Source organism: Microcebus murinus, chromosome 2, assembly GCF_040939455.1.
Source record: "Microcebus murinus isolate Inina chromosome 2, M.murinus_Inina_mat1.0, whole genome shotgun sequence".
In the NCBI taxonomy this organism is placed as follows: Eukaryota; Metazoa; Chordata; class Mammalia; order Primates; family Cheirogaleidae; genus Microcebus; species Microcebus murinus.
In genome coordinates, this window is record NC_134105.1 from 81,157,618 (window position 1) to 81,182,997 (window position 25,380).

The window sequence follows — 25,380 nt, forward strand, 5'->3', positions numbered from 1 at the left end:
TTTATGTCCTAAGAGATGGTCTATCTCGGTATATGTCCTATGGGCAATTGAAAAGAATGTATATTCTCCTGTTGTTGGGTGGAGTGTTGTATAAATATTGATTTGATTCTGTTGGTTGATGGTGGTGTTGAGTTGTTGAATCCTTGATGATATTCTTTCTGGTTGTTCTGTCATTTATTAAGAGGGGTTTTATAGTCCGTAACTGTAATTATGAATTTGTGTATTTTTCCTTTTGATTCTATCAGATTTCGCTTCATATATTTTATAGCTCTATTATTTGGTGCATATATGTAGGATTGCTAGGTCTTCTTGGTGGATTAACCCTTTTATCATTATATCATGTATCTCTCTATCCCTGGTCATTTTCATTGTTCTGAAGTCTACTTTCTTTGTTATTACTATAGCTAGTCCTGCTTTCCCTTGATTAATGTTTGTATAATATTTCTTTTTATATCTTTGGGTTTTCAATTTGCCTATATCATTATCTTTGTAGACAGTATATAGTTGGGACATGGTTTTAAATTCACTCACTTAATTTTTGTTTTTTAATTGGTATATTTAGATCATTACATTTAATGTAATTATTGATATGTTGGAGCTTAATCCTGCCATTTTATTTTTTGTTTTCTGTTTATCCTGTTTTTTTTCTGTCTTCCTGTGTGTTACTTGAACATTTTCTAGAATTCCATTTTGATATGTCTGATTTTGAGCATCTCTCCTTGTGTGTTTGTGTGTATGTTGTGTATATAACTTATCAGAGTTTAAAATGCTGTCATTTTACCAATTTGAGTGAAATATAAAATCTTACTTCCCTTTATATCCCTTTACCCTCCCCATTTATATTTCATTAATGAACATTTAGAAGCACAACAGTGTTAAAATTTTTGCCTCAACCATCAAACATCATTTAGAAAGTTAAAAGGAGAAGAAAAAGTTTATTTCATTTACCTACATTATTGTACACTGTAATCTTTCTTCCTTCCTAATATTCCAAGGTTCCTTTTTTTATCATTTCCTTTCTGTTTAGAGAACTTCTTTTAGTGATTCATTTAGAGTAGATTTGCTGCCAACAAATTGTTTTTGTTTTCTTTCATCTAAGAGTGTTTTGATTTCCCCTTCATTCTTGAAAGATATTTTTGCTGAATTCCCATGGATTGATAGTTCTTTTCTTTCATCATTTAAACACTTTTGTGTCATTTCCTTCTGTCCTTCAGGGTTTCTGGTGAGAAATCTGCTGCTGTTGAAAGTTTTACCCACATAGGTATGGAGTCATTTTTTTCTCATTGCTTTCAAGGTGTTTTTCTTTGTGTTTAGTATTTTGGCTATATGCCTCTTGGTATGGATTTCTTTGGGATTACTGTTTTTTGAGGTTTGTGAATGTTTAGATACATGTCTTGTCAAATTTGGAAGGTTTTCAGCTATTATTTCTTTAAATGCTTTTTAGCTCTGTCCTCTTTCTCCTCTCCTTCTGGAGCTCTGTTAATATGAATGTTAGATCTTTTGTTAAAATCTCACGTGTCCCTGAGGCTGTGTTCATCATTTTATTTTCAATGTATTATCTCTTTGTTATTTAGATTGGGTAATTTCTATTGTTCTATTTTCCAGTTCACTGATTTTCTCTCTTGTTACTTGTTCTGCTGTTTAGCCCACTTACTGCATTTTAAATATTTGTCATTGTGTTTTTCCATTCTAAAATTTTGATTTGGTTTTTCTTTGTACCTTCTATTTCTTTGCTGAAACTTTCTATTTTGTCAGTTGTTTCATGTGTGTTTGTAATTGTTTGTTGAAGCATTTTTGTCATGGCTACTTTAAAATCTTTGTCATATAATACATCTCTGTCTCATCTTGGTGTTGGCATTTACTGATTGTCTTCTTTTCATTTAGTTGATTTCAGTGCCAGAAAATGTCAACCTGGATATGTAACTACTATACTGTGAGACTCTGGATCTTACTTAAACACTGTTTCAGCAGGGAGAGGTGGTGGGTGAAGGTTGCCACCTTAATTCTACCAGATGGAGGCAGAGGCCCAGGTTTCCCACTCAGCCTCTGTTGATACCTGAGGTCAGGGTACTTCTTGTTACTGCTGGGTGGGGGTGGGAACTCCAGCTTCCCCACATGGTCTCTATTGACATTGTGGTGGGGTGGCCGTGTTACTGAAGGGTGGTGGTGAAAGTCTTACTCTCTGCTAGGTTCCTCTGACACCATTCCAGCTGGTAGGGTAAGAGGTGCCTGCCACTGTCTGGTTGGGGTGGAAGTAGAGAGTGTGGCCAGGCCTCATTACCTGGCTTTCTACTCAGCCTTCTTTGATACTTCCCTGGCGAGGGAGAGAAGGGAATAGAGGTGCCTCCTTACAGCCTGGCAGGGGTGGAAATCTAGGGTCCCCTCTTAACCTTTGCTGGCTTGATGGAATAGGGCCGTAGTCTTTCTCTCTGCTCCTTCCCCTACCCCATGGTGTTTGGCTGGAGTAGAGCAGTTATTGTCTAATAGTTCTTTTGTCTTACTAGGATACCATTTTTCTGGTCCTCTGACTAGAGAGAGCAAGCTTTTGTTGAGGCTTAAAAAAAAAAAAATCAGTTCTGTTGACATTTCTGGATTTCCACTATCTTCAGCTCCAAGACCAGAATATGTAAGGCAAAAAGAAAACCCGGGGAACTCGCCACCATGTTGTTACTTGGGTCTCAAGATTCTAATCAGTCTTCCTTCTTCTCTTTATTTTTCAGAGTCTCCTTATGTTTGTTTTATATATAAAATATAGGATTTTAAATTTTGCTTAGTGAGAAGAATAGGGAAAAGTATATCTACTTCATTTCCTGGAAATGGTGTCATTGCCTTATGTTTTAAGATAATTAGTCTGGCTATAATTTGCAGCATGGAATCTGCTGTGGTAGGCTGAAAAATGTCCCCAAATATGTGCATGTTATAATTTCTGTCAGTGTTACTTTATATGGAAAAAGGGACTTTGCAGAAGTAATTAAGGATCATGATGTGGGGAGGTTATTGTGGATTATTTGGGTGGACCCCATATGTCACAAAGTCCTTATAAGAGGGACACAGGAAGAGGCGAAGGCAATATAACAGAAGCAAAGATTGCACTGATACAGTTTGAAGATGGAGGAAAGGACCATAAGTCAAGGACCGTGGGTAGCCCCTGGAATTTGAAAAAGGCAAGGAAAGAGATTCTCTCCTCAGATCTCCAGAAGGAACCAGCCCTGCCTACACCTTGACTTTAGCTCAGTGAAACTGATCTCAGACTTCCAACTCCATATCCGTAAAAAAGTAAATTTGTCTTCTTTTAAACCACTACATTAGTGGTGATGCTTTATAGCATCCATAGTAAATAAATACATCTGCTTTGTGTAGATAGACAATATGTACAATAGGATGTGCAGATCCTAATGATGAACATGCATATTCTGAACTTCTCTTATTCATCATACTTTCTAATTTGGAGCATTTGACGTAGAGGAGTCGTGTGATTTAAGTGTTATTTAAGGAAGATTGGGCTGCAACAGTGTGTAAGATGAATCAGATGAATGAATATTGGAATAAAAAAGGCTAAAAAGGCTAAAAAGGAGACTACTACCATCCATCTCAGGGAGACAGGGGCTAGAAGTGGGGCTGAAGAGTTAGAGATGGGTCAGGGACATTTCAAGGAAAACAAATACAAGGCTTTGAAGACTGAATAATGATAGAAGATGAAGTGTGAAGTCAGTGATGACGCAAAAGCATGAATAAGTAATGTGTTCATTAAGAAAGAAATAAGAGGACAAAAAAGTTTTCTGATGAAACTGTCAAAAATGACTGAACAAGCTAAAAGGATTGTATTCTTTCAGAGGCTAAAAGCCAATCAGTGCTTTTTAGATAATGTTAATTCCAAATCTGTGACTGTAGAAAGGCTGGCTTGTCATATCCTGCCAGTCCTTGAGGACCAGAATAGGTCCAGGTGTGTAATTTCTGTGTCTTAAACAAACATTCCTCTTAAGTCACTGGCAGTAAGAGGGATGTTTATTAGCATCCTTGTGAGTTGTTGATGAATTTGCTTATTGGCAAATCCAGATCTCTCCTTTGTTTCAGTATAAAATCGTATATTTAATTTTTTTTAGAATACAAAGATCTGTTTGTAAAACAACCATCAAGTATTTTCCTTCTACTTAAAGCTAAAGTTCTTAAGCCAAAAATACCATTCTGAACCCCAAATGTGTCTTCTATCAAACATCCTCAAGGTTCTTAAAGTGATACACAGATATGTCTTTTTATTATTGAGCCAATTCTGAACTTATCCTTCTTACAGACAACCTTTTGAAGTATAAAGGTGGATTCAGGCTGCTTTTTACAATTTGGTGATTCTATTTATTGAATGTTCACTCTGTGGCACTATGCTGACCTTTCGATCATGATCTGTGAAAACTTTAGTTCCTTATAAAGGGGTCATTGAGGGGCTAGTGTTGGGCTTCCATGGGGACTTCCAGCCCACAGAGATCCTTTACTTATAGGGTGCAATATGACATTTTTATTTTAAATTTTCTCTTGAGACAGACAGAACTCACATCAAGCCTAAATCTGCAGGTAGTCCAGTCTCTGCAATACGGAACTTCCATTTTGAATGAAGCTGTCTTTAAGAAGTATCAATTTTATGGTTGAACTTTTTTTCATTCTTAAATCCACAAATCAAAAATTCCCCCCATTCTGCTTTATTATCATAGATGTTTTCATCAGCTTTCAGTCAGTTGGATATTTTTCAGCATTTTAACTTAGCAGTATGCTTTCGGTTGTCTTCAGTTCTTCTCAAACTTAAAAGAGCATAAGAATCATTTGGAGATGTTGTTAAATGCAGTTTAACAAATGCAGTTCTGATTCAGCAGGTCTGAGGTGGGGCCTGAGATTCTACATTCCTAACAAGCTCCCATGTGAGGTGGTGCTGCTGGTCAGTAACAAGGGTTTTGGCTCATCCTTACTCTGTAGCTATCAGTTTGGGCTATATTTCAGTTTGGTGTTGATAAATTTTGGTAAATTTGGTGTTTGGTAAATTTCACAGTTGGATTGAGCTAGATCGGAAATTAATAGCTTAACTAACCATTGCTTTTATTTCAGGAAATTATCAAAAATAATAAGAAGAAAACCTGTTTAGAAAATGGAAGAATGGGTGAAAAAGTCTGTGATGGTTTACATTTTAGTTGGAGTTGACTCCTACCACTTCCTTTTATGATTTTCTTTTAGATACATGCTTTAGGTCAAGGGATGTGGATTAAGTTTTTTTTAATAATTATGTTAACAATTGAAAATTTTGCCTTTCCTAAAATCTAGAAATTAAAATCTGAAATGTTATAAAAATAGGAATTTCACAATAGAAGATGCTGTTTATTAGAATAAAAAACATATTGCATAAGTTCTAGTTTGTACTATTTATTGAAAGTGACATTTTTGTGGTAACAGTTATAGAAGCTTCTGATTATCTTTGCAACATTTACTGATTTCATCATCTGATCCATTTATTGATGGTTAGTTGACACTGAAACTTTTGGCTAAGCAAAAAAAAAAATCCTAATATGGGTTCAAGTATTAAGGATAATTAAGTATATATCAGAATTTTTGGCAGTGGTCGCATCAGAAATTTATCATTAAATAATCATGCCAATTACTACTCTTAAAATAGAAGATCGAATTTTTAAATAATTTTTGATTGTAAAAAATGTGTAACATAAAACTTACCATTTTAACCATTTTTAGGTATACAATTCAGTGACTTTAAGTATGTTCACAATGTTGTACAGCTATTACCACTATTTCCAGATTTTTTTCATCACTCCAAATAGAAACTTTGTATCTATTAAACAATAAATTCCCATTATCCCCTCCCCACAGCCCCTGCTAACCTCCATTCTACTTTCTGTCTCTATGAATTTGCCTGTTCAAACTAGCTCATCTAAGTGGAATCATTCAATTTTTGTCTTTTTGTGTTTGGCTCATTTCACTTAGCATAATATCTTCACAATTCATCCATGTTGTAACATATAATAAGAATTTCATTCCTTTTTGAGGCCAAATAATATTCCATTGTATGTATATACCACATTTTGTTTATCCATTCATTTTTGGATGGGCATTTGGGTTGTTTCCACTTTTCAGCTATTGTGAATAATGCAGCTATGAACATTGATGCATGAATATCTGTTTGAGTCTCTAATTTCAGTTCTTTTGGATATATTCCCAGAAGTAGAGTTACTGGATCATGTGGTAGTTCTATGTTTAACTTTTTGAGGAACTGCCAAACTGTTTCCACAGTGGCTGCACCATTTTACATTCCTACCAACAATGAATGAGGGGTTCAGGTTCTCTGTATCCTCACCATGAATGTTTTTTGTTTGTTTTGTTTTGTTTCCTGTGCTCTAAATAAAACTATATGAAAAGGGTTAGAGATGGGAAAAAAGTATTATAAGCAGTAACGCATTAGGCTTCATTATAAAGTTTGTGTTTTGGCATGGCACACCAATGACCTAGCCCCTGATTATGGGGTTCTGTACATAAACTAGATGTAGCTAGTTGAATCTTTTGAAGAATTCCCTAATATTTTTCCTTCTAGCTTTGTTTTCTTGTGTATTTCAGAATCAAGAGCCTTCTCCTATACCTTCAGAAATTCTTTTTCTGAACATCCTCCTGCTAAATCTTCCACTTGTACCACAGTATCTGTAGAACTCCCTAAGTACCTGTCTCCTTCCCATCCCCTGCATCTGGGTTACTGCCTTAAATCTGTATTCCTTTGATAACAAGTTAGACCTTTTCATTAGTCTGATTCTTTTTTTTTTTTTTGAGGTAGAGTCTCACTCTGTTGCCTGGGCTAGAGTGCTGTGGCGTCAGCCTGGCTCACAGCAACCTCAAGCTCTTGGCCTCAAGTGATCCTCTTGCCTGAGCCTTCCGGGTAGCTGGGACTACAGGCACGTGCCACCATGTCCGGCTAATTTTTTTTTCTTCTATTTTTAGTTGTCCAGCTAATTTCTTTCTATTTTTAGGAGAGATGGGGTCTTGCTCTTGCTCAGGCTGGTCTCGAACTCCTGAGCTCAAGCAATCCTCCGGCCTTGGCCTCCCAGAGTGCTAGGATTACAGGCGTGAGCCACCTTGCCTGGCCTAGCCTGATTCTTTAGGCCAGGAACTGTCTCTGTTTGCATAATAGCCCTGGGAGGGTGGAGTAAAAGGTACACAGGACAGGTTTGGTGCTCAAGTCATAGCTAGAGGAGGCCTAGACAAAACTAGAAAGTGGGTTTGGTTTCTATACAAAATGACCAAGTGATGGCTTTGGATGAACACTGGGATTAGGGCTGGGTTGTCCTGGAAAAATATGTCCGGGATGGAAGAAGTGATGAAGATGAAGAGTTAAGATGGTGTAGAGGTAGGATTAGGTTGGACTTAAGTGAGAGAGAATAGGTCAGCAACAAACAGAAGCGGCTGCACAATGACCTTCATTGTGTTCTGGACTCAAAACCAGAAATATTTATCATAGTGCAACTGACTTGAGTTTTGATAAAGGAATGTTAAGAAGGAAATTTTTAAAAAGACCTGTGAAAGCTCTGTGTCAGAATCAACTACAACTTGGCTCATAATGAAGCCACGTTATTTAGTCTTTTTCTTATGTCCCATTCCTGGCTAGCCCAGACCTCCTAACCCAAGTCCAGCACATGGCCAAAAACAATTACCCCAACACTGGCTGCATCTCTCAAGCCTCTCTTCAAGCCAAGACAAATCTCTTCCTTTCATTTTTAAAGCATGTGTCCTATTGGCAGAGGGTCAGTATTATTTCATATTCTCTTAGAAGATGTGCTATGTTATTGGAGAATTTACTCTGAGCGGATGTGTTACATAAGGTTTGATTTTTAAATGCTAAATACTTAAAACTATGTGTTTTACTTCTTTTGTATGAGATGAGGCTTTTAAGGAGTAATAGACGCCACAATAAAAGCTAGCGTGGTTTTCATTGTCAATAAAAAGGCATTTGCGTGAAGTGCTGCTTTTTCTCAAGAAGCACTTGCGTGCAGCATCGCTTAGCAACACACAAATCAGCTTTGACACCTTATTCATCTTTAACATTCAGGTTCAAATCAAGTCTTTCCAGAGATGGGACAGATTGAGTCTTTTAAACCAAGCAAGTGAAAGTTGTCACTTTGTAATTTTCATCTTTAGGTTGGCAGCAGCATCAGAGTTTTTATTTTATAACTTATTTTGGAATTGGAATTTTTCTTAATTCAGCCTCTTCAGTCCTCCTTCTCTGCCTCTGTTTCCACTTTGTTTTTTTAATCCTAAAGACCCTTACAAGGTCTTCCCTTCATTTTGGGGATCAAATTTAAATTCCTTAGCATGGCATGCAGGGCCCATAATGAGCTGGTTCCCGCATACTTCTCTAATGTCCTCTGCTTCAGCCAAATGAAATCACTCATTTCTGCAAACATGCTGTGTTCTTTGATATCCCTATTTCTCCAGCCCACATCGTTTGCTTTGCCAACACTCTTTGCTGGCTAAGTCCTGCTTATCTTTCCAGGTACTTTAAGATTCTTGGAGAACTTCTCTTTGATTCCTTTAGATTGAATTGGGGGTCACTTCTCCTAAAATCCTGGGCAAATCTTGATGCAATCATATTGGATTCCAGTTATTTACTTTTCTTATCCGAAACTGGGAATTTCTTAAGGGATAGAGATTCAGTCTTTTATCCTTATATTCCTGTCCTTTCGGTGTATTTCATTTATCTAAATTTCTCACTGTTTGTGACAGAGCTGAATCTTCTCTGCCTTATAATAGTATTAATAGGTCTTTATTCCTGGTAGTTTTGACCAGAGGTTCAAGGCATTCATTTATGAATTTAACAGTTATTTTTTGAATTGTTCATTCTCTGTCAAGGACTCTGCTACTTGTTTACTGCTATTTGGAGACCATTGATTCAAGCATCAAATAAGGGGTTATGCCAGATCTAGCATGAAATAGAAAATCTGGAGGTATAAATAATTAAAACAAAAATTTTTAAAGATGCCAAATGTAAGAGAGGCTATTCCATGGTTTTATAAAGATTTCTACAAAGGAGAAAAATGTTAACAAGAGTGTTTTGAATACATATTTTTACTGTTGGTATAGAAAAATTAACTGTGACTATGTGGTATGCTAACCTCACCAATTTACATATCCTAAGCTCAGAAAGTACTCCTTGGTGGTTTGCTTCCATAAAGCAAATTCTGCCATGATAAAAGGCAGGTACTGGCTTGCTCCCTAGTGAATTGGTGTGTGTAGATTTCTAGAAGTTTTATTTTATTCATATATTTAAAAACTCACCAGATTTTTGTTTTTATATTCAGTCTATTTAGAGAAATATACTGGAAGTTTCTTAAGATAATTTAAACTAGTTTCAATTTTAGAACAATGTTAGAAATGGTAAGTTTATCTTATATGTGGACAACATTGTATGTTTAGAGCCTCTATTCTCGCTGTCTCAGAAATTGGATCTATTTCTTTTTCCTCTTTGTTTTATTGGAAAATATTGGAAAATGGACAAAAATTAAAAGCAAAAAATTACCTCTTATTTGGAAGGATAGGATATTGTATTTAAAAAAGTCCCCCAAACCCCCAGTCCTATGTCATACTGTTAACATTTTCACATTATTCTACTGACTTCTAAAGGTGCCTTATAAATACTATTGTTTAAAAAATAAAGTGACATATTGTCTATCTTTTGTGATAGCAACTTAAAAGGTTCCTCTTCATACTTATCTAGCTTTGCTCTGCTTTGATCCTTATTTTTTAGATCACTTAAGTTTTCCAAAAGTAAATGAGACACACTGTTTAAAAAGAGTCTAATAGTTTAGGCATTATGCAGTAGAAAGTGAAAGTTTCCCTTATCATGATTATTGGGGAGGGGTAACTAATTAATATTTTGGTATACATTCTTCTATATGATTGTAACTTTTTCATTGTAATATCCTCCCTCTCACCTTTTTTTGAACAAAAATGGGAATCACACTTTCTACACTCTGTCACTTGTATTTTTCACTTATTAATTCTTTATTTCATGGCCACTCTTCCCTGTTGCTACATGTAGGTCTGTCCTAGGCTTTTTAGCGGCTGCATAATATTTCACATAATGGGTCTACTAGAATCTAATAACTTGGTTTTCCACTAGGGTGTCTCCAGTATTTTGCTGTTGCAAATAATATTGCAACAAGCATTTGTGTATCTTGTACACAGTGTGAATTTCTGTAGGTGATACCTAGATGTGGAATTGTGTGGTTGGAAAATCACATGTAAAATTTTGCTATGCTTTAAAGGTTAACCTTTTCTTCAAGACTTTCTATAGCATTTGACCATAAACAATAAAATTCTGATTTGAGAATAAACTTTGTTTAATAAGAAAGAGGAATTCTTTTCCCGACGGCCCAATGAAACATTCAGTGAGAGTTTTGTTTGTTGGTTTTTCTCCTCATCTTTTGACCTAAATTTTATGTGATATGTGGAACCTTTTAGAGAAAATATTACTTGGTCTACCTGTTGCTTTACAAAAGAAATCTATGTTTTTATTGGTGCCATCTCCTTGATAATGCTGTTATTTCACTGGAGATTGATATTCCTCGTGATGAACCACAATATTTTTAGTTCGATTCTATTCTGCACAGCGTGCTATACAGTAGAGATAGAACTATTCTGTGAGGAAATTTATCTTAAAAGAGATGTATGAAGGTGACCCCATCAATAAAAATTGAAGCCCTGGATTGTCTTCTTATAACTTTGAAAATAGTTGTGATTGTGCCTTGTTGAATTAAAGCTTATAGATGAACTTCAAACACATTTTCTTTTCCTAAAGGAAGATCTAATTGAGGCTATAATCCTTGCCTTTAAATTATAAGAGTGGGTTTCTAAAGTTAGGTGTTGAGGGCCTTTCATGGTGACATACACAAGTAGATGTTTAGTACTTTTTGGGGTAATGAACTGTTTAACTCAAGTTCTCTTGCCTACATTTTTGAGTTCCATTCATTTCCTTTCTTTTTATAAACAGACTTATCAAATTGCCATTTGAGAAATATCTTGCAGATTTGAAATGCATATTTAAGACAATGGGCTCATGGTCTTTACTGCTGTGGAATTAGTCTTAAGCATCTGAGGGTCTCAACAGTCAACCCACGCATGTTATAGAGACAAACTCCAGAAGATGGATGTTTGTGTTTAAGATAGAACTTTATTTTGGCTTTTTGAAAGTGACTTTATTTTTCTTTATTCTAAGATTTCATAACCTTTGGTTTGTAAATATTTATCTGCTAACCATTTTCTTTTTAAGACATCATACTTTTGAGGAGATGATGGTAGTTTATGTTAAAGATTACTTTGTTTTCTCTCTTTTTTACAGAAAACAAGCGTCATTGTGGGTCCAAGGAGACATTTTCCGATCCAAACTGAATAATAGATCATCCAGTGAAGGAAGTATTAACAAAATTCTTTCTAGCTTAGATGATATGTCTATTGGTGGAAACTTATCTAAAATACAAAACATGGAAAGATTTGGAGAGGTGAGTTTTCTCCATGAAGATTCTATCTCCTTAAGGCTAACACTCTGCATTGGTTTCCCAGTTGAAGACGTAACATAGCAGTATCTTTTCTCTGAGATGCTGAGAGTTCCAGATCAGCAAGAAGTGGAGCAAAGAAGTCAATTACCCTTAAAAAGAAAAAAAGGTGTAATTTAAGGGGAAAAATATAAAGGAGGCTCCTCTGGTTTGGAGAATATTTACAGAAAGGAAATAGAAAAGCAGACTTTTTACTTGAAAATTAAAATAGATATCAAGAAGAAAAATTTAATGTGACAGTTGAAGAAATAGTACATACCACAAGTGGTACTTTGAAAGCCTCAAATTGGCGATGACTTCTAAAGTAAATGCAGAGTTGAAAACATAATTAGGGGCAACATGTTTTTTTAAAAAACTAAGACTATACTATAAGTGAACCACTTTAAATAGTTGGTACATATTGCTTGATTTAATCTTCATAACTACCTGGTGAGTTAAGTTATATTGTCTCTATTTTATAGTAAGGAAATTGCATATAACTCAATGTAAAACATGATTCAATCCATGTCTGTCTGATTTCAAACTTGTATTTTTTTCTATTATACCCTGCTACCTCTGAATAAAAACAGAAGTGACTTACTAAGAATTGGGATTATGAGCATTTTTGAAACTAGAAGCAACCTTGAAACCATTTGTTCTAGTTGCTCCCTTGTACAGATAAGAAATTGGGGTCCCATAAAATTTGTTATTTGCCCAAGGTCCCAGAATTGTTTAATACTGGCTCTACTTTGAGAGCTGGTCATTCAATTTCTAGTTTAGTTCTTCCTAATAAATTATGCCTGAGATAAAGCTAAGTACCTGGTTTATATTTGGTTTATATTTGTATATCCCTAAAGGAGCAAAAAAAAAAAAATGTTAAAAATATTTAAGCAGCAAGTGTAGATTTACATTCTATGAGATAGTGACCCTTTAGACCTGGACAAATGCCTTAAAAAGATACTGTGCTTCCAGCTTAGCCCTCAGGGAACCCAGAATGGAAGGAATGCAGCATAACTCTTTCAGGTCAATGATTGGCATCACAAACCAATTTCTTTTAGCAAAAAAAGAGTGGCTGGAGATCAGAAGAATAAGTTTTCTTCAAGGACACAGGATGAAGACTACTGAAAAACCTGTTTTTTAAATCCTGTGGTATGTTCTCCAGGACAGCCACTGATGAAGTGGCTAAGTTTACTTGTTTGAGTCATCTGTCCTGACAAAATGCAAATCGTAGCCAAGGTTATGTTGATGTTCAGTGCCGTTGTTGACTTTTCTTGTCTCTGTGTTATAACCTGGCTTATTATAATAAAAGGCAAACAAAAAGAATCTGAGCTAACATTTTCATGTGATCATAGCTGAGCAAGAATAATTTTTCTTGCTCTGGTCAGTATTTCCTTCCCAGATTGAGTTCAAGTCAACAGGCCTTTGAGTTATGAACTCTGAAAAAACAAACATGAAAGTTTATCCCTCTATTGGAGAAACATATTTACCTTGCAGGAACATAGTGCATTCTATATAGTGATCTGTATGAAATTAACATCTGGTAGTTAGAATATTTCATTCTTTTAAAAATTTTCTTATAGATTTATGGGGTACATATGCAGATTTGTTAAATAGATCTATTGTGTAGTGGTGAAGTCTGGGCTTTTTGTGTAACCCTCACCCGATTAGTGTACATAGTACCTACTAGGTATTAATAGTTTCTCTTTCCACACCTCCCTTCCAAGTCTCCAGCATCTAGTATTCTACTCTCTATGTCTGTGTGTACACATTATTTAGCTCCCACTTATAAATGAGAACATATGGTATTTTACTGTTTCTGAGTTATTTTGCTTAAGATAATGACATCCAATTCCATCCACATTACTGCAAAAGACATGGTTTTTCATGGCTTAGTAGTATTTCATGTATATATATCACATTTTCTTTATCCAATCATTGGTTGATGGACACTTAGTTTGAGTCCATATCTTTGCTGTTGTAAATAGTGTTGTGATAAATATGAGTATAGGTATCTTTTTGATGTAATGACTTCTTTTTTGGGGGGTAGATACCCAGTAGTGGAATTCCAGAATTGAACGGTAGATCTATTTTTAGTTCTTTGAGAAATCTCCACACTGTTTTCCATAGAGGTTGTACTAATTCACATTCTCACCCATAGTGTATAAGCATTCCCTTTTCTCCACATCCTCACCAACATCTGTTGTTTTTTGAGTTTTTAATAACAGCCAAAGAACATTTCATTCTCACATATTTTTAGACCCGAATTTGTTGAACTTAATTATAATTAACATTTATTTATCACTGGGAGGGTAAGGAATGCAATACGATTGAAATTTAAAATGTTACTTTAAATATAAGGATATATTCAGATGTTGGGGGTCTACCATACCCCCCTCCTTCCATCTTAGTCCATTTGGGCTGCTACAACATGAACACTATAGATTGGGTGGCATGTACTTGCCATCAAATTGGTACTGAGTGATTATCACTCTGGTGCTTAAAGGGTAGTGGTGTTCACCAGGGGTTGGGGGGGGTAGGCCCACATCTGAGGGATGTGGAGAGCATTGTGGAGGGGAAGGGCATACCTCTAACCCTTGCTAGGGAAAGGCAAAGATATAAAATGTAACCAAAATGTTAAAAAAAAAACCCAAACATTTATTGGGTGTCGGGCAGGTGGTGGTGGGGGGGGAGGGGCTGGGAATATACACACATAATCAGGGCGATGTGCACTGTTTGGGGGATGGACAGGCTTGAAGCTCTGACGGGGGGGGAGGGGAGGCAAGGGCAATGTACGTAACATTAACATTTATACCCTCATTTTATGCTGAAATAAAAAAAAATAAAAGAATCCGATATGATAAAAAACTTTTAAAAAACCCCAGAAATTTATTTTTCATAGTTCTGGAGGCTAGGAAGTTAAAGATCAAGGCACCAGCAGAATCAGTGTGTGGGAAGGGAAGGGCCTGCTTTCTGGTTCATAGATGGCCCTGTCTTGGTGCGTCCTCACATTGCAGAAGGGGCAAACAAGCTCTCTCAGTTCTCTTTTATAAGGTCATTAATCCCATTCATGAGGGCTCTGCCTCATGATCCAATCACCTCCCGAAGACCCCACCTCTAAATACTGTCATCTTGGGAGTTGGGATTTCAACATAAATTTTGGGGGGGGGACACAAATATTTAGATCATAGCACAAACTCCCCCATAATTATTTGAGCCTTAGCCATTGAAACGCTATCGTTGCTGAAATTAGAGGACAGAAATGAAAGAATTCAGAGATGCCAGAGAGTGATGGTACGGTTAATATTTTTACACAGTGACATGTATGTGGGTTTTGGACTGCTTTGTAGCTAGTTGGTGCTTTATGCAGGTAACTCTTTGAAACTCTTTTCTTGCCATGCTTATCTGGTGCCAGCTACGAAATGTTACATGAATATGGGAAATTACTCAAAATGAGACTTAATAGAGTTAATGATACCTTTATTGTTCTTGTAAATTGCAAGTAGAAAAATAAGTTGAGGGTGCTGTAAAGATTTAATGTCTTTCAAGCTCCATATCAATGGTCAGAGTAAAAGCCCACAGTCGTTCTAGATTTATTTAATTTGTATGTACAGAAAGTACAAAAAGGCGGTATTCTGTCTAGAAGTTGCCTTTTAAAAAAATAAATAAATAAAAGACTAAAAGCAGGGATTTTTTTTTTTCTCCCTAGGCCTACAGGAATTTTCTTGTGATTAGTTATTAGGAAGCTCTGTAATTGCCTGATTTGGAGAATTTGAATATACAGTTTCTCAGTGCTTAGGAAGCAGGTAAAGGAAAACAGCAGCAAGAATGATGCAGGTCATAGTAATGGTTTAGGTTGTAGCTTTAATGAATTTAATGAGCTATGAGAAAGCTTTTTAAAATACAGGCATTACCTCTTTTGCTCCTGGCCTTCAGTGCTGGGCGAGGCACTGTGAAATATACGCAGTCCGTCCTATGGTCTAGGTTAGGCTCCCTGCTCCTGCTCCTGTTTTGTGCTGTACTTTTCCTCCAGGGTCCTATCTTGGCCTCCCTGCTAGGGGATGTGCTCTATAAAGGCAAAGACTTCTGTCTGTCCTCGTCATGATTCTATTCCTGGCCCCTCAGGGTCTTAATAAAGTATTACATGAATGAATGAAGAAGGCTTATGGTTTTAGAGAAAAACAACAACAACAACAAAAACCAAAGGGAAAAAAAAAACAACAAAATAAAAACCAAGGACAGAGACACAAAACTGGTAAAATCCAAGAATCACAAGGGCAGTGTGTGCTCAAATACAAAATAGTACCAGCAATAAGTGCTCATTTTGACATTCAGGGGCCCAAGGGTCCATTATGGATTGAGGTTATTAAAAAATGGCTTTAAGAAGATGGAATTTAAAGTACTTTATTTAAAGTGCAAATATTCAATGAGGGTCTTGGTGTGCAACAGCTGCCTAAATATTAATAGAATGTACTACGTGCCAGGACTGTTCTAAGCACTTTATGTTAATTAACCCTTTTAATCTTTACATATGAATTAGGCACTGTTACTAGGCCCATTTACAGAAGACGTCACCCAGGTAATGAAAGTGAAGCCATCTGCCCCAGGTCACCAGGTACATGGTGGCGCTGTCATTTGAACCTGGGTGCTCTGGCTCCAGAGTCTGCACTGAGCCACCCTCCTGGGAGGCCTCCATGTGGCTTTAGTACATTATATACAGTAATTCTGAGCAAAACCTTAGCCAGCCTCTCCTAATAAATTCCTCCTGGAATTACAAGTATTTTTATCTTCACTTTTTCTACTCTAGGGCTCTCGTCCAATATTGGCCTACGAATTGGTAAATGTTCTTGACTTAGAGATATTAATTAGATACAGGTGCTACTAGTGTTCAGCCAAGTTCACATAAATCGACAATCAAGTAGACAAGAATGTAGTGTTTTAAGTACATCTTTGAGATATTGTGATTTATAAAATCCATCAAGTACTCATAAGCAGGGTACATCTTAGAAAAATCTATGAAGTAAAAATTAAATCCCAAAGGCCTTGCTTTTAAGCACCTCGCTTTCTCCTCTTATGGCAATGAAGGTGTTGCAGCTCCAGTCTGAATACTGCTGGCATCCGCCAGAGGCTGTCAAAAAGGAAGTGACAGCACACAGAATCATGGTTTGGGAGGACCACTTTGGCTGTGCTGTCATGTGGGGCTGGGGGTGGAAGGCCTGGGAGTTAGTCGTGGGGGAGGGGTCCAGGTTTTAAAGGTCCCAACCAGTGGCAGCAGAAAGGGCAGGCAGAAGGCAGATTTGGGGGACTATGATAAAGTCCAAACTTTCTGTCGTTTAGAAGCAGCTTGTTACAGAGATGACATCTTTGCCTTTCCCCAGCTTTTACGTCTCATAGGTTCAACATCTGAGAGCTGAAAAGAACTTGAGAGATGACCCAGCCACCTTTCCTAGTCAAATCGTTTAAATCTGCTAAAAATTCCATTTTCATCTTTATCTTCCAATTCTTTCACTTCTATTTTTACCCTTTTCTATTTCAAACCCTCTATTTATGTCATTTTTCTATTATGACTCTTCCGTCTTTATTCCAAAGTGTGCTATAGTCTATCTAATGGTTCTTTTCTTAATGACACTTTCTGCAGCCTGCCCCCTATAGCTTACTCTGCCACAATTTTAATTGATGTGTTGGTTAATAATTACTTCATCCAACTGAAATCTATGGACACAATTATGTATTTTATTTTGGTTTTCATCTTGTCTATATAGAGAGAACAACTGGTGGAATAAAACAAATCTTAATTCTTTATGCTATTATTTATTTTTACACTACGTCACTATGTGTAAATAAGTATATCTTTAAAAATTGTACTTCTGTAGGTACAGTATTTTAGTTTTCTGTCACTTTCCTACGTTTACGTAGGGCAGTCTAGTATCCATAAGAAAGAGTGTTGAGGCTTAGATCTTCCAAAGGGCAGTTGGGGGGTTCTGAGAGAGACCCCTTTCCGATGGGGGACAAAGATGTGACGTCTTCCTTGGACCTGGCATCTTCATCCTTGCTCACCAGCAGTCCTGTGGTTTTGTTTCTTTTCAGCAGATACCAGGGAATCTACTTCTCCTTGACCAGCTCAGGGCAAGAGAGACTCTGCTCTGGTATTTTGTAGGGAGATGGGCAGGAGCTTAAGAACAGAAGGGAGACCCAGGTTGGGTTCTCCACATTTGTCATTTGTGATTGTGTTTATTAGTCATCATGAGGAATGAATAAGGAGGAGGCTTAATGGCACCTGATGAGAAAAGTCTTCAGGCTGTCCCTAGCCCACCAATTCATGAGATTGATTTATGCCTCACAGTATAAAAACAGCATTTTCTAATAAACATTTTCTCCCATAGGCTCTTATAGCCTGGTATGTATTATAGGCTCAATCCCCTAATAAATATAAGGCTTGGTTATATCCACATCTGTGTGTCCTATTCAGTACTTCAGGAGGAGTACTTTTTAACATAGCACTCCAGGAGGAGTACTTTTTAACGTAGGATAGCCAAAGTCCTTTTTAACATAGCATTTCGGTTTCTTAATTCTATAATTTAATGTACGTGTGTATTTGAATAACACTGTGTAACTCCTTTTGCCAAGAGTTTGAAGGGTATTTGTCACTTACTGAGAATTTTATGGTTTATATGTTCTCTGCCCCTTAGTCCTAAAAATACCTCAAACTTCATACAATAGCCACAGAAACAAAATAAAGGAAGATTGGTTTAGATAAAAAAATGATTTATGCCTTTAGTAGATTTCTTCAGACTTATGCTGCGTGTCTAGATATTTGTCCTTTCTTCCCCTTTCCATAAATGCAGATTTCCACGCAGTTGCGCATACCCTGATCCAATCCTTGTCTCTCATCAGACCACTGCATAGCCACTTAAATATGTCCCCCAGGCTTGACCTTCTCCAATTCATTCTCCTCACAGTGATTAACTGGACGAGAATATTAGGGACATATGCAAGTGAAGGTTGTGTGTGTGTGTGTGTGTGTATGTGTAAAGAACTTTAAAAAATCAATTTGAAAACACAAATAGTATGAGAATCCTCATGATTGGTAAACATAAAAAAGTGTTCTACTTCCCTAGTGATAAATGAAACACAAATTTAAATGATGAGATGCTATGTATGCCTAACAATGTATTAAAGAAATGTATGCAATATCGGCAAGCATTTAGGGACTAAAAAGCTCTGAAGCATTGCTAGTTGGAATTTAAAATGGTTCAGGCTTTTTGGAGGGCAATTTGATAATATGTAGAAGATGACTTTAAAATGAATTCCACTTCTATGAATTTGTCTTAAGGCAATAATAGGACAGTGTTAAAAAAACTGTGTGTGTATAGAAGGATCCTTGTTTATAGTGATAAAAGAGTCTGACCGAGGGTATTGGTTAAATATTTAATAGTAAAATTTGGCATATCTAGATAATGAAATTCTATGGAGCCATAAAAGGTAGAGGTCTTTTTTATTTGTCCTGAAAGACTTCCACAATATATTTTTAAGTGAAAAAAGTAAGTTACAAAGCAGCATATGTATATGATACATCTCTTTTTGTAAGGAAGAAGTATTAATATGTTGGAGGGGGGTGTGTATAGCACAGGGAGAATTGTGGAGGACTCTTTGCCAGAATGTCAATATGTCTTGCTTCTGGTGGTAAATATATAGGTGGTTTTAATATTTTTTTCATGCTTAGCCTGTACTTTATTACTTATGACAAACAAATATTATATAGTCAATATATATCTATAGATATATGTGGTAAATATTTCTGTGTAAATAGATATAGTAAATCTATATACACTTTTTTTATTTTAAAAAAAGACATGGGTTCCCTCTCCAGAGGTTGAGAGCTCAGACTCTATTTATTTGTTTATTTTTTAGAGACAGGGTCTTACTCTGTCACCCAGGATGGAGTGCAGTGGCACAATCATAGCTCACTGCAGCAGTGAGCTCCTGTACTCCAGCAATCCTCCTGCCTCACCTTACCGAGTAGCAGGACTGTAGGTGCAAGCCACCACACCTGCCTAATTGTTAAAAAATATATATTTTTAGAGGTGGGATCTCACTATATTGTCCAGGCTGGTCTCTAACTCCTGGCCTCAAGCAATCCTCCTGCCTCAACCTCCTCTTGGGATTGTAGGCATGGACCACCACACCCAGCCTTTGGACTTTATGTATTGTTTTCTTTTTCTTTGAGAGTGAAGGTACTTAATTTAAGTAAACGTGAGAGAAGGAAGTAAAAATATGTTAAATCTGAATAGTTAAGTGCATGGCTATGTGTTACAGTATTTTTGTTTTCTATTTTTGAAATATAATTTATGAAAAAAGATTTTGCTTGTAGGATTCACAATAGAACGAGAGAGAAAAACACATGTAAAATAATTATAATTAAAATATACTATTGGTGGCCGGGCGTGGTGGCTCACGCCTGTAATCCTAGCACTTTGGGAGGCCGAGGCGGGCGGATTGCTCAAGGTCAGGAGTTCAAAACCAGCCTGAGCGAGACCCCGTCTCTACCAAAAATAGAAATAAATTAATTGACCAACTAAAAATATATATATACAAAAAATTAGCCGGGCATGGTGGCGCATGCCTGTAGTCCCAACTACTCGGGAGGCTGAGGCAGTAGGATCACTGAGCCCCGGAGATTGAGGTTGCTGTGAGCCAGGCTGACGCCACGGCACTCACTCTAGCCTGGGCAACAAAGTGAGACTCTGTCTCAAAAAAAAAAAAAAAAAAAAATAATAATAATAATTATAATTAAAATATACTATTAACTTTTTGTCTAAATGTATATCTTTTAAAATTAGTTTTCATTTTTTTCAAATAATATAAATATTTGATATTTAAAAGTATCAAAAAGTGTTAAATTCTAACAACTAACAAAAAATATGAGTCACCTGTCCCATCTTTCTGTATGTCCAGACCCACTCTCAAAGGGGGAAACCTCTAAGCAAATTATACTGATATTTTTACTGTCATATTTCTAAATACCTTGCTTATATTGGTATTTTTTGATTTATCAATTTTGGGCATTTTTCTATTGCCTCCTGGTTATCATAGATTGGATTTAGCTCTTCTATCTTGCTATCACCATCACTCCTTTTGGCTTCCCAATATAGTTATATCATAATTTTTGGTCAAACCAAATAATGTGCACATTATTACTATGTAAGTATTGTTCACCATTGAGCTTAGTAGTGAACTATGACTTTTTCCTTTGTTGAACCTCTCTTTGTTTTTCCTAGAGTTAATTGCCTTTTTTATCTGCATAGTTTTCTATGCATTTGGGAAAAGATAATGCCACCTCCCTCCCTCTTCCCCTAAAAGTTTTGCCAAGCAATTTTAAATTTTTTCAAAATCACAACAGAGCAAAACATCTTACCAATTCCATTCATTTCTCCTTTCCAATCTGAATTGGTTGTTCTTAGCCCTAGTATATAGTTCTGATGTTAGAACTTTTTCTTCATACTCCTTAGTTGGAGCCCTAACTTTCCTGGATCTCATGTTGTCTTTTTTCCTTTTTCCTGAAGCACATTCTATAATAGTTTTCTCAGAATGATTGTATAGGGGGTAAATTTTTGGGTCTTTCTTCTACCTTTACACTTGACTGAGAATTTGAATTTTAGAATTACAGATTGAGGCTCACTTTTTCTTAGAATTTTGAAGGTGTTTCAGAGCAGAAGATCCTCCTAGATGGAGGAACAAACAAGCTTTCTAGGCTTTCCAATGCCTACAGAGGCACCCAGTTGACAAGGAAACTGACTGATTGTGGTAAAGATCCTGCCAGGTCTTCCAAGTAGCTTTCTGGGCCTATCTCCTGAGGGCCTATATATTATACTTCTTGGCCTCACTCCATATTCTGGAAACTCTGGCTAGGTGCTGGTCCTTCCATCAGGCATAAGTGTAACTGGTTATATCCGAGCATGCTGAGTGCTTACTACAGTGAGGTGAAGCTAAACTCACCTTGTCAGGTGTACCATCCTGCTAGGAAACCTAGCCTTCAGACCCTCCTGATTCTATTCCTGTAGGCTTCCTTAGATGGTAGCGAGTTCTTCCCACATTAGGAATGCATGGACAGAAATGAATGGTACAACTAGTTCCTGGAGACTTTATAAGAGGGGCAACTTGTGACCCTAAGAGACCCCTCTGACATTGAGGCTCCATGGTCCTATGACTGTTGAGCTGGTGTTGTCCTTGAGCAGGATGACCCTTCCTGGTTTGTTGACCTGCTTCTCCTGTACTTTATTCTTTAAGACTCAGCTAAGGAATTGCCTCCTCTAGGAAGCTTTTGTCCTTGTTTCTTCTTTCCCACTGGTCTTGTGCTTTTTATTTCTTTTTCTCTTTTTAATTTCAGAGATATAGTAGTGAGGTATAGACATGCCTACTGAGCCCCAGATGTATTTATGGAACCCAGCATGAGTGGCAGGGAGTAAAGAGGTATTTCTATCAGAAGTGACCAGAATGTGACTGACAGAAGTATATTCTTCATCAAATAAGAGTTTTAATTTGAAAGAGGGAAGGGGACTATTCTGGCTGGAAGAGAGCTTAGCAAATTCAAGTACTTTGATTTTTCAGGTAAGGAAAAAAGGCAAAATATAGTCTTCACTGGTGCAATGTTAGTGTGCTATGGCATATATTTTAGAAAGAACATTGCATCTAAGGGCTAGAAATTTGATTTTGAAATCATAACTCTGTCATTAAGAGTTTAGGGGAGCTTGAGCAATATTTCTAACTTCCCTGAGTACTTCATTTCATCCATAAACTAAGGGTAACCCCACCCACACAAGGTTGTTGTGAGAATTAAATGTGAGCTGGCATGTGAAAAGACATGTCATGGTACTTCTGTTTTTCATACTATAAAAACTTATTTCAGAAAAAACATGTTTTACCAACACAGTCCTTTAAATCTATCTGAGGAGGGCTTGAATGCTTTTACTAGTGTTAAATGATTACTGGGTTAATAAATTACTGTGTTTCCCAAATTATTTTATCTTGCATTTTTTTAGAACAACTAACTGTTGTGTGGTGGCTCACACCTATAATCCCAGGATCTTGGAAGGCCAAGGTGGGAGGATTGCTTGAGACCAGAAGTTTGAGACCAGTCTGGGCAACACAATAAGATTCCATCTCTGCAAAAAATAATAATTAAAAAAAATTAGCGGGGTGTGGTGATTGGCACCTATAGTCCCACTACTCGAAAAGCTGAGGCTGGAGGATCCCTTGAGTCCAGGAATTTGAGGTTACAGTGAGCTATGGTTGTGCCATTGCACTCTAGCCTGGGTGACAGAGCAAGGCTCTGTCTCAAAACAAACAAACAAACAAACAAAACAAGTTATGGAATTCGCAGTGATGGCTCCTGGTAGTATCTGGAAATATACTAGTACTGTATGTGTCGAGCCAGTCTATGTCTAGGCTATACTCCCAAGCATGATTGTGTCTGTGTGAGAGTCTCTTTGGTTGTTGGTCCATTGTAACGAATAGCTCCTTTTAAATTCTACCACATCTATACTCATGCTTCTTTGATTTGAAATTTAACCAGTATATTTAACTGGCAAATAGTCAAGTGTTCTGTATGCATACTTGGGCAATGCCGAATTCTTAGTACATTTAAGTGGTTTGAAATAATCTACGTTAAGATACTCTGTATAAGATATATTTCTGTATAATATATAATCTATTAAGAAATCTATATGAAGCAAAATTATTCATAATGACTTTTTTCACGGAATATGCATTTTTTTCCCCAGAATAATTTAGAAGAGGATGAAGATCTGGAAATGAAAAACAGTATAACTCAAGGAGACAAACTACGTGCCTTAAAAAGTCAGAGACAGCCACGCACCTCACCGTCTTGTCCATTTAGGTAGATCCCTTTCAAAATTTCAAATACATAGTGTGCTTTCCTTTGTGTATAGAACATTCAGTCTTCTCTTTGGAATACCAATCGAATCTACAGATACCAAGTTTACCTCATGTTTTTTGGTTTGTTACTATTTTATATTGTTTATTATTTATTTTATCACTGTTAGGAAAGTTTAGAAGCGTATTGAAGCAACTGCTGCATCTCAGTCTCTGGAATTCTACCCTAAGCTGCTAAGCACTAAATTATTGCTGGGACTCTTGTTTCAATTTTCATTTGGATTTCTGCCCTTCTCCTGTGAGTGGATGTCTTGTCTTACGGTGAATCCTCACAAGTGTGCTGAGGCTTTTGTATTGAAGTCAGAGTGTGTGGAAAATTATTGTGTACCAGGCTTTGGTATATCCTAACTCATTCCTTAGCTTTGCCTTCTGTTTTTTGAGAATGGAATAAGCAATTCTTTCTCGTGCCTATAAAGTTATAAGCCATCTTGATTTTGAAGTCTGAAACTACTCATCAGAATCAATGATGGGACTTGATTTCTGCCACAACATGAGAAACCTGTTCAAATTGGGGGAAAAAAAGAAAAAGAAAAAAAATTCAGAATTAATGTAGGTAGAGAAATCTGTAAATATCATCAAAATTCTTTATTGTAATATTCTGGGTGGCGAGGCCCCAGCCTACGACTGAATATAATGAGAAACAACTACTTCTGTTTGACTTGCAAGTGAGAGACTTGCATAGTACTAAGGATGTTTGCCAGTGTGATAAACATCAAACAGATTCATAGGAAATTTAGTTTTCGTGTGTTATCTGGCCAAATTATTGCATTTAAGTCAGATTGGGTCTTTGAGTACTAGTTTGCTGATCTGAGAAATAAAGGTTCATGATGCTCAAAGTTGAGGTTATCATTTTCTGTAGTACGATGTGGACACGGTGCTTAGTAATCTAATATCCATTTGCAAGGTTTCTCCCTTTTGCCAGTTTAATATTTTGACTGGTTTGACACCATGTGATATGCCTTTGGTCTTTGTTAAAATGTGCAAACCTGGTGATATGTGTTTGTCTTTGATTTCCACAGGTCAGATGAAACGAAAGGACAACCAAGAGCAGTGTCCCAGCCTTTCAGGTACTGTTAATGAGGTCGAATTGCTACTAGCTTTTAAATATATACTTCCTTTTAGACATATTTTCCAAGCCTCAAACTGATGAAAATCAACTTTACACAGCTCTTCGCTTTTTAAATTGCGTTCTTTCTCTTTTGGCTTGTTACAACGCACCTTATTTTTAATGTTTACTATGTAAAGGATTTTTGTTTTGGTGACGTGCCCATGGGGCTGTGCGGCTGTGGTAGTGATCTTGACGTGTTTTGTGCTCTCAGTCCTTTGTTGGCATCTCTAATAAACTACAAGCAGTCTGCAACTTTTCTTTCAATCCAGTGATAGATTTTGGTTTGATTTTCCTTTTTTTATTTCTCTTAGTCCTCTTTCACCCTATTTTTGCATGTATCTATTCCCTTTCTTTTCTAGTTTTATTTCCTCCTTCTTTCCTTTATTTCCTTCTTCCCTATCTTCCATTTGAGGAGGCAATGTTAGTTTTTTTCCTCTGGAAAAATGTCCCCTGAATATTCCTGGAGTGGTACCAGGATGCAGCACAGGGCTTGGGGAGAGCAGTGGAAATGTTTGGCCAAGACTGTTGGTGAAATAGGGGAAAGAGGCTGATTGCCTCTTCACCTCTGGTTCTTATTTGTCCTTTGGTTCAGGATTGTTTAGTGGGGGCAGTTCTGAGAGGTCCCAGGCTTCTCTGGAAGCTTGTGCCCTGGTTCCTTATACAGCTTTTCCCATTTTTGTTTTAGAGGCAGAATATGTGCTTAAGCAGTTGTTTAGAGGGTAGATGATGAAGCAAAGAGTTTACAAGTAAATGAGCTTT

The 25,380-nt window shown here is 36.8% G+C and overlaps 1 protein-coding gene across 6 annotated transcripts in view; it reads left to right on the plus strand.

Moving 5' to 3' along the window:
- The window catches only part of CDC14A (cell division cycle 14A), a 164,153-nt gene that overhangs the window by 114,969 nt on the left and 23,804 nt on the right, over positions 1 to 25,380 (plus strand). For all 6 annotated transcript variants that reach the window (XM_012748620.3, XM_012748612.3, XM_012748614.3 and 3 more), the window contains 3 exons: positions 11,372 to 11,531; positions 23,342 to 23,457; positions 24,533 to 24,580. In XM_012748620.3, the coding sequence (XP_012604074.1) occupies positions 11,372 to 11,531; positions 23,342 to 23,457; positions 24,533 to 24,580 (324 nt within the window). The remainder of the gene's footprint in view (positions 1 to 11,371; positions 11,532 to 23,341; positions 23,458 to 24,532; positions 24,581 to 25,380) is intronic.